Source organism: Pseudophryne corroboree, chromosome 10, assembly GCF_028390025.1.
Source record: "Pseudophryne corroboree isolate aPseCor3 chromosome 10, aPseCor3.hap2, whole genome shotgun sequence".
Taxonomy (NCBI): Eukaryota; Metazoa; Chordata; class Amphibia; order Anura; family Myobatrachidae; genus Pseudophryne; species Pseudophryne corroboree.
Window position 1 is genome coordinate 234,675,658 of NC_086453.1, and position 16,114 is coordinate 234,691,771.

At 46.5% G+C, this 16,114-nt stretch overlaps 1 protein-coding gene across 2 annotated transcripts in view; it reads left to right on the plus strand.

Moving 5' to 3' along the window:
- The first annotated feature begins 438 nt into the window (after positions 1-438).
- LOC134966428 (probable pleckstrin homology domain-containing family N member 1) overlaps positions 439-16,114 on the plus strand; it is a 101,240-nt gene continuing 85,564 nt past the window's right edge. Inside the window, exon 1 of one of the 2 annotated variants that reach the window (XM_063943166.1) lies at positions 439-1,118. In XM_063943166.1, coding sequence (XP_063799236.1) covers positions 1,030-1,118 — 89 coding nt within the window. In that variant the 5' untranslated portion in view covers positions 439-1,029. The remainder of the gene's footprint in view (positions 1,119-16,114) is intronic. The other variant, XM_063943165.1, reaches the window with a different exon arrangement.

Here is a 16,114-nt window from a genome sequence, read left to right on the forward strand (position 1 = left end):
CTGCGACCTCCTCTGCAAGACTGCCACGGCACATTTGCGCTGTGACTCAGATGCACGCATAGTACTAAAATCATCGGCCAGCTGCTACTCAAATGCACCAAATAAAAAAAATGTATGCCAGTATGCTATATATAGAAGTCCATACTGATCCTAAAATAAACCCCAGTATGAGATTCACTTATGTGAACAATATCGATCTAACTATAATCTAAAAAGTTTTAAAATATGCCTGATTATTGTGGCATAAATACTTGTGGTCATTAAATTGCTAAACGAAGTTTTGATAAGTTCCCCATATGTATTTATGAATACTAATAATGGTCGCAGGCAACTTTATTTTAGTCGCAATGTTTTTGTAAGTTAGAATTTTCCCTTTGCTTTATTAATATCATTGCAGGTGTGCAAGTCTCCGCCCACAAATAGGGACTGGCCTTAGGATATACCTGGCTGAGGGCAGAATACGACTTGCAGAATTATTCCTACGTGTCACTCTTGCACTGATATCTCTGACAGTCGCTGTTTCCATGCAGTGAGATTGTATAGTTCACTAAGACACATCAGTGTGCTAGGATTTACTACCCTCTCTATGTGCAGAAGTGTTGTACTATACAGAATAGTGACTCCACAGTGTCACTTACAATTAGCCACATAGGTTCCTAGACTGGCACAAAGAGACTTTATTCCTTTGTCAGGATCTTTTCTGCCTCTGTCTCGCCTTTCACCCTGTCTACAAGTTCTTTTCTTTCTCTAAAACTGAGAAACTTGCTGGAGCTTCCCTCCCCCCTCAGGTCATCTCATTCTGCAGGAAAGAGAAACAAGCTTTAACCTAACAGGAAGCTCTCTTCATTTCACACTACCGGTTTCTGAATTTTCTAGCATATTGTCAATGTCCAGCTCCCCCTCTCCACACAGTTGTGATTTGTAGGAGGAAGGATGTGTGCGACCATCCCATCTCCCAACATCTTCCACTTGCCTGTGTGCTTCTGAGGTTTGCTGTCCAGCAGATTGCAGTGCCACAGCTGTCCTAGGATGGGTTGCTGCAGCGTGTCAGCTCGGGGTACCAAAACTGGCAGTGATGGACATGAGGAGGTTGAGTTACTTCAAAAAGAATGGAGCAGGTAAGTGCAACTTATCATAAACCACAATGTGCTACCTTCGTTCTTCTCTGGTGGGCCCTACGTACGATTCAGATATTTAGGCAAAATTATAGTGGAACGTATATTTTAAAACATATTTATTAACAGTAATTTATATAGTGCACACATACTCTGCAGCGCTGTACAGAACAGATTTAATCAGTCCTTGCACCAGTGGAGCTTATAATCTATGTTCCCTATCACATGTACACCCACACATATACACTGGGGTTGATTCTTTTGTCAGAAGGTAATTAAGCTATTAGTATGTTTTTGGATTGTCGGAGTAAACCATAACACAATCCAAAATCCACGCAAACACAGGGAGAACATACAAAATCCAACACAGCACTATCGAGTTTGCAAGTTATTCCATTGTAGATAAACACTGGTAGCTGCTCAATCATACCTGTAGATAATTATATATCAGGTGCTAGAAAGGGGGAGGGGTCACAAACAAACTGCAGACAGAGAGGGGGATGCTCCCCCCCCCCCCCCCCCTTCCCCCTGGTAGCCCCCCAGCACTATTGCATTGTGCAAGTGTTCTGCAATTTTTCATGCTGATTTGGCCACTGGGAGGAACCGTTCAGACGGAGATGGTATTTTGCTATATTTCTCAGCAGTGCACATAATAAATTATGGCCATAATATGAATTTAGAATATAAATATTTCAGGAAATGAAGTAAATGGGAATGCCACTTATAATTATTGGTTATTTTCCTTTCAAATTATTCCATTTCTGTTGTGCACTGAACACATGCAAAAAGGCAGATTACAGGTGCTGTTAATTACTGGTAATTAGCCTAGCTTCTGGCTGACAACTGATTGAGGCAAAACCTGGACTGGACCCTCAGTCCTGCTGCTGCTCTGCTAAACCTGGGACATCATGCTGTTCCACATTAACTCAATGTGGAACTATGACGTCCCTGCCACATTTATATATATATATATATATATATATATATATATATATATATATATATAAAAAAACAATAGGCTAGAACCCATAGTGCATACCTCCCAACATGACCCTCTCCAGGAGGGACACAATGCTCTGCTCCTGGACTTTTTTCTTAATTTATGATTGCCATCACCTGTGCTGTACAGGTTGATGGATAAGAAAGGTGTTTCAGCACTGGTGATGGCAATCATGCATTAAGAAGGAAGCCCAGGAGCAGGGCATTCTGTTCCTCCTGGAGAGGGTCATGTTGGGAGGTATGCACATACTGTGCCCCCATACCAACATATTGTGTCCCTATATATATATTATATATATATATATATATATATATATATACACACATATACATACAAACACTGTGCCCCCTCCCCCCCCCCCACACACAGCGTTCCCATACATATACATGCACTGTGCCCCATACATACGCACACTGTGTCCGTATATATATATGTATATATATATATACATACACTATGCCCCCATACATATACATACAGTACATTTCTTCCCCCATAGAGTGTACACACATTGTGCCCCCTATGTACATAGCTGGACTCACCCTTCCTGCATGGTGGAGCCGACTCTTCCTGATCATGATCGATTAGCGCCAGTCACCACAGACGGACCTGCTCCTTCCCTCCGCTGGTCTGGCTAATCCTCCGGCTCTTTCTAGTCCTTCTCTGCCTCCTCTTCCTCCTGCTTCTCTTCTGCACCGGAGTGGGATTTTTGAAGCTGATCCCGGTAAGGAGATTTCCTATCTGCATAGCCGCAGTGGGTGTGCTGCTGCTGCTGCTCAGGACGGTCGCTGGGCCCTGGAGCTCTCCTAATAGCGCTGCAGCTGCCTGTGCCTGGGGAAAGGGGGAAGACTCTAATCACACGCCCCGGAGCTCTTCTACTAACAGTGCAACAGTAGCACTGCAACTGCCTGTAGCCGGGAACAAGGTGGCCCCTCTAATTCCGCGCCCCCCCGAATACGGCGCCCAGGTCGTATGCCCCCGTAGCCACCCCCTAGTTGCGGTCATAATGAAATTAAACTATTTTTGGAAACTGGAACTGATGCAGAGTTTAACGCAAGTGTGATGTAATTGCTCCTGTTTTCACGCACTAAGGGGTGAGATGGATACAATGCCGATGTACACTGGCACATAAGTAGAAACTGCACATGTGCTGCGATCAGTGGCGGAACTAGCGAGCGGTGGGCCCAGGTGCGACAAAATACTTTGCGCCCCCCATCCCATCCAAGTCCACCCCCTCAGCCCTGGAGAGGATCTGGTGAGGGGGACCTGCTCAGGGCCAGAGAAATGGATGCCTAGCAACAGTGCCGTAACTAGACATTTTAGCACTGTGTGCAAGAAACGGCATCGGAGCCCCACCCCTGCATGCAAAACAGGGGCAGTGCGCGCCGTAGGCGCGCGCAAACATACATAGTGGCGTGGCTACGTGGGGTAGGGGTGTGGCCACAATATAATACCAATTCATAAAACGGTGCACAGTAGTCTCCATTATTCAAATTATGCCGCACAGTAGCACCACTACACCAGGTAGAGACCCTTTTACACCTTACAGCAGACAGATTCCTCTTTTTACACATTACGGCAGACAGCGTCCCCTTTTTACACATTACGGCAGACAGCGTCCCCCTTTTTACACATTACGGCAGACAGTGTGCACTTTTTACACATAACGGCAGACAGCGTCCCCTTTTTACACATAACGGCAGACAGCGTGCCCTTGTTAAACATAGCGGCAGATAGCGTACACTTTTTACACATAACGGAAGACAGTGTCCCCCTTTTTACACATTACGGCAGACAGCGTGCCCTTGTTACACATTACGGCAGACAGCGTCCCCCTTTTTACACATTACGGCAGGCAGATTCCCCCTTTTTACACATAGCGGCAGGCAGATTCCCCATTTTTACACATAGCGGCAGGCAGTCCCCCATTTTTACACATTGCGGCAAGCAGATTCACCCTTTTTACACATTGCGGCAGGCAGATTCCCCCTTTTTACACATTGCGGCAGGCAGATTCCCCCTTTTTACACATTGCGGCAGGCAGATTCCCCCTTTTTACACATAGCGGCAGGCAGTCTCCCATTTTTACACATAGCGGCAAGCAGATTCCCCCTTTTTACACATTGCGGCAGGCAGTCCCCCATTTTTACACATTGCAGCAGGCAGTCCCAACAAAGAAAGAAAGATAGAAGAAAGAGACAGAAAGAAAGAAAGAAAGAAAGAAAGAAAGAAAGAAAGAAAGAAAGAAAGAAAGAAAAATTATACTTACCCTCTCCGCTGGCTCAGGCTCCTCGGTGCAGCTTGACGATTCCCAGGCAGTAGAGAAGGAGGAGGAGGGAGGTGGAGGAGGGAGCCGCAGCAGCGCTGTGTTATTGGTGGAGGCGCTGCTGCTGCTGCCCCTCTGCTTCAATATAGGCTGTTCTCGGAAGACAGCCTATAGTGAAGCAGAGCAGCAGCAGCGCCTCCACCAGTAACAAAGCGCTGCTGCGGCTCCCTCCTCCACCTCCCTCCTCCTCCTTCCCCCGTACCGCTGCTCCTCTCCTCTCTCCGGGTGGCTGTGCGCTGCGGGCAGCGGTTGCCCGCAGCGCACAGCGGCATGTAATGAGTCAGTTTGACTCATTACATGCTTTGGGCCCCGGGACAGAGGCGGGCCCCAGTGCAACGCACTGGTTGCACTGGCGGTAGTTCCGCCTCTGGCTGCGATGGTCTTACGATGGTGGGCAGTAAGAGGGAAGAAGTCACTCAAACATGCCTCCCATTTGGGGGGCATGTTTGAGACTGTAACTGTGATCCTTTACGCATTTAAAATAGATCTGACGTGACGTCTTACTATGGTCCCCAATCATTACAGATCACCTGACAGCCAGGTCTGGGAATTGGGAATATTAAATTTGTAATAATCCAGATTCCCCAATCCCGACCTAAAACAGTCAGGACCGGAAAATCAGGCATTTTTATTTTACATGTTTTATTTCCCCAAATCCCCAAAGGATTGCCGATCTGGTTAGCAGATTGGTGGTGCTGGTGTATTGAGGAAAGAGGCCACCAGATGTATGGGGGCCGTCACTCAGAAAGATTATCAAATGATGTGTGTCTAATGTCTGCATCTTCATACACAAGTGGCAGATCTAAGGCGTCTCAATCGAAATCCCGGAAGGTGCGACATTAGCATATTTTATTTTTGCACAACTGCTGCGTACTAAAATCCAGCTGCGGCAGCTGTTGCGTGTATCCCTGAATCAGACCTTAAGTGCATATTTTCTCTGGTACGCAGAGTTGTGCACGTCTCTACAACCGGTCATAGTCCTCATCATTATCAGCGCGCACTGCCACCAGCTCTGTCACTGGCCAAAGAAGATCAATCTGAAGACAGGCGTATTTATGCATCCGCATCTGCACCGCCTGTGGTCCACCAGCACATCCTCACTGATCTCTGCCTACATTCCGTCACAGCCCAGTTACTGCCCTTCAGTTTCTATTGGAAATGCAGCTGACATGCATATGGCAATGCATTACAGAAAGTTGCATAAGCTTGGTTCTGAACAGGCAGAGGCTGAATACATACCAGATGCTCTCAGCAAACAGACATTCATTCAAGACAGCATCATATGTCCCCTTAAAATTGTCTAAATTTTTATATGACATTAAGAAACCGGTTCAGCTCCTATTGGCGATTTCTGCACTTCTGCGCATGCACGCACGCCGCTGCGTGCCTGCACGAGGACTTAAAGTGCAGTATGAGTCCTGTCGGGGGGGGGGCAGTGATGAAGCATTTTGCGGGCATCTTTACGGCGTTGGATGGGTGCGGCCTGACAACGAAGGAGTGTCCAGACCATTTGCATGACGCTGCAACCCAAAACATGGGGGCCCACGAAGGCAGGGGACTACCCTAAAGATTTCAGCGGTGGGGAGGACTCATCATGCTGGGCAGCCTTGCCCTGTGCTGGGCGGCCCACTGCATGCTAGAGAAAAGAGTTAGTTTTGCTATTTTTCGCAAAACTACAACGGACCCTATGTTAGTACATATACACGTTATCAATATACGGCTCCTTTCAATATTACTTAGTAGTGTATACATACCCTCCAACATGACCCGCCCTACTAGGGGGGTAATTCCAAGTTGATCGCAGCAGGATATTTTTTAGCAGTTGGGAAAAACCATGTGCACTGCAGGGGGGGCAGATATAACATTTGCAGAGAGAGTTAGATTTGGGTGGGTTATTTTGTTTCTGTGCAGGGTAAAAACTGGCTGCTTTATGTTTACACTGCAATTTAGATTGCAGATTGAACACACCACACCCAAATCTAACTCTCTCTGCACATGTTATATCTGCCTCCCCTGCAGTGCACATGGTTTTGCCCAACTGCTAAAAAATTTCCTGCTGTGATCAACTTGGAATTACCCCCTAGGTACAAAATGCTCTGTTTCTGGACTTCCCTCTTAATTTATTATTGCCATCATCTGTGAAGAAACAGCTTTCTTATCATTTAACTAGTTCAACACAGGTGATGGAAATCATAAATTAAGAGGGAAGTCCAGAAACAGAGCCTTTTGTACCTAGTGGGGCGGGTCATGTTGGAGGGTATGGTGTATATTGGCCCTCATTCCGAGTCGTTCGCTCGGTATATTTCATCGCATCGCAGTGAAATTCCGCTTAGTACGCATGCGCAATATTCGCACTGCGACTGCGCCAAGTAATTTTACAATGAAGAAAGTATTTTTACTCACGGCTTTTTCTTCGCTCCGGCGATCGTAATGTGATTGACAGGAAATGGGTGTTACTGGGCGGAAACACGGCGTTTCAGGGGCGTGTGGTTAAAAACGCTACCGTTTCCGGAAAAAACGCAGGAGTGGCTGAAGAAACGGAGGAGTGTCTGGGCGAACGCTGGGTGTGTTTATGACGTCAAACCAGGAACGACAAGCACTGAACTGATCGCAGATGCCGAGTAAGTCTGAAGCTACTCTGAAACTGCTAAGTAGTTTGTAATCGCAATATTGCGAATACATCGTTCGCAATTTTAAGAAGCTAAGATTCACTCCCAGTAGGCGGCGGCTTAGCGTGTGTAACTCTGCTAAAATCGCCTTGCGAACGATCAACTCGGAATGAGGGCCATTGTCATTGCAGCCAAAGATGCATCTGAAACAATTGTCGTTTCGGAAGTTACTACCAGTAACACCACGTCACTTCTGCAACTTCAGATACTTTCAGGTTTTACTAATTAACCAGTGTGACACATATTGAAACAAATATATTGTCACCACATCTTAGAGACAGGGCTTTTAAAACTTCAAAACTAGGAAAGGAAATTATTTCCAGGAATAAATCAGGCAGCTCCCTATTGCAATATTAGTGGGAAAAGAGAAGCAAATGTTTGGGATGTTTGGCTGAGAAAATGTTAGGCTTAGTGGCCGGTTTATTACCACCTGCATTCAAGGATGCGGATGTCATGTAATATAAGGTAATTGATCCAATCCGAACTGTGATCATTTATTACATCGCACAGATGTATCAATTATCGCATGCAGGGAAAGAGCTTGCGAGAAAGCTCTGTTCCTGCGATGCCACTCCGTAGGTATTTTTTTTTAAAATACCCCGATGTAGGGTCGACCCCTCCCATTGCAATTATGTGTGTGTGTGTGTATATATATATATATATATATAGATATATAAAATTGTAGTTATATTTTTAGCTGTTTAGTGCTTTGATTCAGTATTTATTATTTATTTTAAAAAACCCTACAGAATGTCGCTGCTGTTAGTATAGAAGTATGGGCAGATTTGCTTCGCTTCAATTTTCTTTTTCTAGTCTCTTTTATCCTTAGCACCTCCTTTGAGTTCACAATGAGCCTCTTTCTGTTAGGGGCAAATCAATCTATACAGTGGTTCTCAACTTAAGTCCACAAATAACCCCAAAAGGTCATGAAAAATACTTAACTCACATGTTCCTGATTAAAGAAATCCAGTAAACATGACCTGTTGGGGATACTTGAGGACTGTAGTGGAAGGAATACATATGATTTGCCAGCAGACGAGATGCCGACGGTCACATGACTGCAGCATCCCAACACTGAAAATGGTGATCGACATCAGAAGGGGTAAATATTTCTACCCCCCCCCCGTCACACAGCCTAACCCTAATGGTGTGTACACACGGTGAGATCTTTTCTTACGATTTTGACTTTATAGTCAAAATCGTAAGAAAAGTTAGTTCAGATCGGAAGGTGAAAGTCACCTCGTGATCCCGATTCGATGCCGATGCGTGGTCCCGCGCGGTCGGCATCGCTAGCCTAGATAGACTGTGCAGGCAAGTAAATTTTGACTATCTCTATAGAAGAGATAGTCTAAACTGACACTTAGCCAAAATCGCACATAGTCAGTATCGCAAGCACATAATGAGTGTGCTTGTGATACTGACTATGTGACGACCTAGCCCCTGTTGCATAGTGAGAATTGGGCATAGCCGTGTGTATGGGCCAAAACCCTCGGTGGGTGGAGGCTAGGGCTAACCCTTGAGGGGTATCGACTACAGCTAACCCTGGGGGAAGGGGGGTGGGGGGGTTCCGGTATGAATGGTCGACCATGTTATGGTCGACAGTCATTAGGTCAACCACTATTGGCCGACATTGGCATGGTCAACATGGACAAATGGTTGACACATGAAAAGGTCGACATGAGTTTTTTTACTTTTTTTGGTGTCGTTTTCTGCGTAAAGTGATGGGGAACTCCAATTAGTGCACCGTGTCCCCTCGCATGGCTCGCTTCACTCGCCATGCTTCGGGCAAGGTGCCAGATTACCGTTTCCAATCGTAGTCCACGTGGATCGTAAAGTATGGAAAAGTTCCCCAAAAGAAAAAAAATTGAAAAACTCATGTCGACCTTTTCATGTGTCGACCATTTTCATGTGTTGACCATGTGTCCATGTCGACCATGTCAATGTCGACCATTAGTGGACGACCTAATGACTGTCGACCATAACATGGTTGATCATCCAAACGGATACCGGGTGGGGGGCGGTATTGGCTACGGATAACGCTCTGGGGGGTGACAGCTTGGGCTAGCCCCCATCCCTAGTGCCTAACCCTAACCCTCAATGTGTATCTATGCAAACTTTTTCATATGTACACATTGGGGTTTTTAGTGTAAAGAGATGGCATTGGCCACACCCACACTGGTCACATCTCCTCTGCTTCTCATAATAGGCCTTTGAACATTTTCAACCCCATGTGGCCCTTAAGCCATACCTCCCAACTGTCCCAATTTTCGAGGGGCACTGACTTGTTTTGGGACTGTCCAGCTGAGCATGTGCACAGCATCTATTCACGAGAGACAGAGGGGCTGGGGTTATGCCAGCAGCTCATAGAGTGCTGGGCATGCCCCATGATGATGAAAAACGGGTATGGTTGAGTATTGCAGCTTTGCAAAGCCACAGCCCTTTTGCAGAGGCCACGCCAGGGCCGTCTTTTGTATGGGCTCAATGGACAATTGCCTAATGGCCCCAGGAGTATAAGGGCCCTAAGCTGATAGCTGAGGATCCCCTTTTTCCAGGAGCACCAGATTTTTGAAAACCGGCCCTGGGGAAACAGAGATATTCGACTTCAAAGCAGTGGTCCCCACCCAAGCCCGTTAATTGCTTTCCCAACCGGATATCTCAGGTTCTGTCTGACTTAGAGTTTTTCTGAGGGTATAATCAAAAAGCTGAGAATCTCCCCTTTCAGTGAACACTGGCAGCTTGTCTCTGCTATGCCCACGATCAGATATATCCTTCCAGCAGTTGGTCCCTGCTCCAGCTCCACACGCCTGTTATGCAGTTTAATTTTTTTTTGTAGATGGATTGCTCTGGCTCCTGAACTCTGATCCCCAAGTACCCAGTACCTCCTGAAAGATGGGACTCTCTAGATTTTTTTATCCCATTGAAAGTTATTTCCAGGAACTGGAGATATCTGTAGTCAAGCAAGCTGTCCTCCCACCAGAAAATGATATTAAGCCCACTCCACTATCCACCCCTCCCCTGCATATTAAACACCCCCTACTACCCTGGAAGTCATGTACCGGGGCCTCTTCATTCAGCCCAATGCCTCCTTCTAGAGTTTAGTGTTCTCCCTCTCGCCGCATCTCCCACCTGTGCAGTAAAAGAGTAATTAGCAGAAATTACTGCTCCAGGTCCAACATGCTGTGCAGAAGATTGAACACCACCTACCACCCGCGGGACATCAAAGCTGCCACTGACAGTACCCCCTACCACTGGAAGATGCCTGGGGGCCTACACTGTTAAGATGGCCCTGGGCCATGCCCCCTATTTGGGAGCGCACGCCAAAAAATCTTGGTTCCTGCTTTCAAAATTCTGGCCCTTATCCGCACACACTCTGCTATAGGTTAAGTTTTACACTGCATTAAGGGGGTCATTCAGACCTGATCGCATGCTAGGATTTTTCGCTGCGCTGTGATCAGGTCAGAACTGCGCTTGTGTATGCACTGCAATGCGCAGGTGCGTCGTACGGCTACAAAGCGGATCGTAGCTGGGCGATGGATTGTACGAAGAATCCATTCGCACAGCCGATTGCAAGGAGATTGACAGGAGGAAGGCATTTCTGGGTATCAACTGACCATTTTCTGGGAGTGGTAGGAAAAACGCAGGCGTGTCCAAGCGTTTTCAGGGCGGGTGTCAGACGTCAATTCCCGTCTCGGACTGTCTGAAGTAATCGCAGCAGCTGAGTAAGTCCTGGGCTACTCGGAAACTGCAAAAAACTTTTTTGTACTGGTCGGCTTCACACACTTGCAAAGCGAAAATACACTCCCCTATGGGCGGCAACTATTTACTCGCGGCAGTGCAATAAACCTCTAGCGAGCAATCAGGTCTGAATGACCCCTTTAGAGTGGGAAAAGATTTATTTTTTAGAATCCTAACTTAAGCCGCATACACACGGTGCGATGCAGGCTAACTGCCAATATTGATTATATTGTGAATGGAGGCATAAACCTGCCTGCACACTCTATTTTTTCTTGCGATGCCGACCCCGCGGGACCACACATCGGCATTGCAAGGTGTATACACAGTGTGCGATATGCACTATGTTTTCTACCGATATAATCAATATCGGTATTTATATTACACCGTGTGTATGCGGCTTTAGGTTGTACATTTCACATGCTCCTCTCTGCTGCATAAAAGAGACCACCTCCTCTCTGCAGTGCAGTAGAATCTGGCATTGTGCCTGCACAGGTCTTCAGAAAAATGGATGTCCTGCCATTTTACTGGTGTTTTCTGCTGCTGCTACTGTGCTGAGGCTGGATGGAATACATACATTTGTCCATCAGACAGGATGCCGGCTGTCACTATACCAACAGCGGCATCCTATCTGCATACCTCCCAACATTGATAATAGATGAAGAGGGACAGTAACGATTTGTAGGGGGAATGACCTATCGAAAAGGGGGTGTGGCCTCGCGGCAAGTGCCACACTCGCAAGCCACGCCCTGTTTCGTTATTATGGGGGCATGGACAGCGCTGTGAGAGCTGCTGGCCATGCCCCCTGTCCCTCTCTGCCGTGAATAGACGCTGTGTGCATGCGCACAGCATCTATTCACCGCTGCTCTCCTCAGAGCAGCGAGTGACAGGGGGGGATCCCCACCCGCGGGACACTGCGACCCGCGGGTGGGACTGCGGGACAGACCGTGAAAAACGGGACTGTCCCGCCAAAATCGGGACAGTTGGGAGGTATGCGTCTGCTGGTATCCCGACAGTGAGGCAGCGCGTCCCCTTGTGATACACCTTCACTACAGCAGCATGTGGACAGTTCACAAACTGCTCTTTTTCAGAAATACTGCCACCTTTGGACCAAAAGCCTATACTCATCCTTTTACCCATGACAGTAAAGAGTGATATGTGTGCAGATGCATGTAGACTAGATATACGCCAGTGCAGTTGCTAGAATTACTCCTTTTCCTCTAAGCAGAATTTATTTTTGTAGCCAATGTCAGCTGGACATCATAGTACTCAGTGCCAGATTAAGGTCCTCATGGGCCTGGAGCTGATATTTTTGAAGGGCCTATTGTGTACTTCCGTAGGGGTTGTGGGGGTGTGACGGGGGCTACTGATATGGGTGCGTGACCAGTGCTGTATTTATCATATTTATATATATTATATATACATATATATATATATATATATATATATATATATATACAGTGGTCGAAGTGAAAATTTTGAAGTGGAAGTATGGAAATGTGAAAGTTGTAATTCGACGTGTGCTCCGGAAAAGGGGCGTGATCACTCAAAAGGGGGCATGTAGTTTAACACTACCACACCATGTACTCCTTATACACCACAATAGTAGGACCCCTTTTCCTATTTAGTACTGGTGCCCTTGCACATTACACCACACGGTATGAGCTGAAAATTCACATTATAGCACATGGAATGAGCCGAAATTTACAATATAGCACACAGAATGAGCCAAAATTCACATTATAGCACACAGAATGAGCCGAAAATCACATTATAGCACACAGAATGAGCCGAAAATCACATTATAGCACACAGAATAAGCCGAAATTCACATTATAGCACACAGAATGAGCCGAAAATCATATTATCGCACACGTTATGAGCCGAAATTCACATTATTGCACACAGAATGAGCTGAAATTCACACTATAGCACAATGAATTAAACAAAATTCACATTATAGCACACAGAATGAGCCGAAATTCACATTATAGCACACAGAATGAGCCGAAATTCACATTATAGCACATGGAATGAGCCGAAATTCACATTATAGCACATGGAATGCGCCGAAATTCACATTATAGCACATAGAATGCGCCGAAATTCACATTATAGCACACAGAATGAGCCGAAATTCACATTATAGCACATGGAATGAGCCAAAATTCACAGTATAGCACACAGAATGAGACGAAATTCACATCATAGCACACAGAATGAGCCGAAATTCACATTATAGCACATGGAATGAGCCAAAATTCACATTATAGCACACAGAATGAGTCAAAATTCATAGTTTAGCACACAGAATGAGCTGAAATTCACATTCTAGCACACAGGATAAGCCGAAAGTCACGTTATGCCACATGGAATGAGACAAAATTCAGGGAGAGTGACAGCAGGGACAGGGAAAGTGACAGAGAGAGGGACAGGAAGGGCATATAGTAGGGACTAGGGAGAGAGAGATGCAGCAGGGTAAGATTACCTAGTTAGCAGCGGTGGTGCTGAGGTTGCTGTGGTCTGCGGTGCAGTGGATGAGGAGGCTGTGGTCGACGCGGAGCGGAGGAGGCTGTGATCCACGGAGATGGTACGTGGATGAGGAGGCTGTGGGAGTTGGCGGAGGTGCATAGATGGACTGAGGGCAGCAGAGGAGGCTGAAGGCAGCGGTGCAACAGAGGAGGAGGTTGTGGTTGGCGGCCTTTGGTGTGGCACTGCAGCTCCTATGACCGCGGCGATACTATTTGAAATCTGCCTCGAATCAGCAGCCAATCATGAGCAGCCACTGATTAGCTGCCGGTCCATGTCAGGTTTGAAATAGTAGCGTGCGGTCAGCTCGATGCGGTGGCGGGGGTCACACACACTACATAAAAAAAAAATATATTACATTTAAAAAATATGTATATCTAATATATACAACTTGTTCATTTCGTTAAGTGTGTAGGAACCAATGATGAACGATGCGCGGCCCCATGCGCGTTCATCGTTGGTGCCTGGCGTCTTATACAAGCAGGCCGCCAGGTGACAGGGGGAGTGAAGAAACTTCACTCCCCCCGTCACCACCCCCCTGCCGCTGGGTTGCTTGTCTGCCGTATCAGCTGTCGGGCACATCGCCGAATGTGTAGGGCCATTTAGTCGTTTTTTATTCATGCTGTGAGTGCCGCACATCTGGAATCATGTGTGTGTGTGTGTGTGTGTGTGTATGTATATATATATATATATATATATATATATATATATATATAAAAGCGGATTTGCCTGGCACTCCCAATATTGGCAAGTATCCCAGGTGCCCACGCAGCAAAATAAAGTAGAGATGAGGTAAATGAAGCAGCGGCACTCCGGTTTAAATCAATCAACGAACGTGTATTGTATCAAAAGCATACATGAAGTGGTCACATAGGGCCAACGTTCCGGGGTCCGCAACTCCTTTGTTAAGTCGTGAACCTTGACAAAGGGGTTGCGCACCCCGAAATGTTGGCCCTAAGTGACCACTTCATGTATGCTTTTGATACAATACACGTTCGTTGATTGATTTAAACTGGAGTGCCGCTGCTTCATTTACCTCATCTATATATATAATAAGAATTTACTTACCGATAATTCTATTTCTCGGAGTCCGTAGTGGATGCTGGGGTTCCTGAAAGGACCATGGGGAATAGCGGCTCCGCAGGAGACAGGGCACAAAAGTAAAGCTTTTACAGGTCAGGTGGTGTGTACTGGCCCCTCCCCCTATGACCCTCCTCCAGACTCCAGTTAGGTACTGTGCCCGGACGAGCGTACACAATAAGGGAGGATTTTGAATCCCGGGTAAGACTCATACCAGCCACACCAATCACACCGTACAACTTGTGATCTAAACCCAGTTAACAGTATGATAACAGAGGAGCCTCTGAAAGATGGCTTCCTAAACAATAACCCGAATTAGTTAACAATAACTATGTACAAGTATTGCAGATAATCCGCACTTGGGATGGGCGCCCAGCATCCACTACGGACTCCGAGAAATAGAATTATCGGTAAGTAAATTCTTATTTTCTCTATCGTCCTAAGTGGATGCTGGGGTTCCTGAAAGGACCATGGGGATTATACCAAAGCTCCCAAACGGGCGGGAGAGTGCGGATGACTCTGCAGCACCGAATGAGAGAACTCCAGGTCCTCCTTTGCCAGGGTATCAAATTTGTAAAAATTTACAAACGTGTTCTCCCCTGACCACGTAGCTGCTCGGCAGAGTTGTAATGCCGAGACCCCTCGGGCAGCCGCCCAAGATGAGCCCACCTTCCTTGCGGAATGGGCCTTAACAGATTTAGGCTGTGGCAGGCCTGCCACAGAATGTACAAGTTGAATTTTGTTACAAATCCAACGAGCAATCGACTGCTTAGAAGCAGGTGCACCCAACTTGTTGGGTGCATACAGTATAAACAGCGATTCAGATTTTCTGACTCCAGCCGTCCTTTAAATGTATATTTTTAAGGCTCTGACAACGTCCAACAACTTGGAGTCCTTCAAGTCGTCTGTAGCCGCAGGCACTACAATAGGCTGGTTCAGGTGAAACGCTGATACCACCTTAGGGAGAAAATGCGGACGCGTCCGCAGCTCTGCCCTATGTCGAATGGAAAATTAAATAAGGGCTTTTATAAAACAAAGCCGCCAGTTCAGATACTCTCCCGGCCGAAGCCAGGGCCAGTAACATAGTCACTTTCCATGTGAGATATTTCAAATCCACATTCTTTAGTGGTTCAAACCAATTGGATTTGAGGAAATCTAAAACTACATTTAGATCCCACGGTGCCACCTTAGGCACCACAGGAGGCTGTATATGCAGTACTCCTTTGATAAAAATCTGGACCTCAGGGACTGAGGCCAATTCTTTTTGGACGAATATTGATAGGGCCGAAATTTGAACCTTAATAGATCCCAATTTGAGACCCATAGACAATCCTGATTGCAGGAAATGTAGGAAAACGACCCAGTTGAAATTCCTCCATCGGAGCACTCCGCTGCTCGCACCACGCAACATATTTTCGCCAAATACGGCGATAATGCTTCGCGGTGACTTCCTTCCTTGCCTTTATCAAGGTAGGAATGACTTCTTCTGGAATGCCTTTTCCTTTTAGGATCTGGCATTCAAACGCCATGCCGTCAAACGCAGCCGCGGTAAGTCTTGAAAAAGACAAGGACCCTGCTGAAGCAGGTCCCTTCTCAGAAGTAGAGGCCACGGATCGTCCGTGACCATCTCTTGAAGTTCCGGGTACCAAGTCCTTCTTGGCCA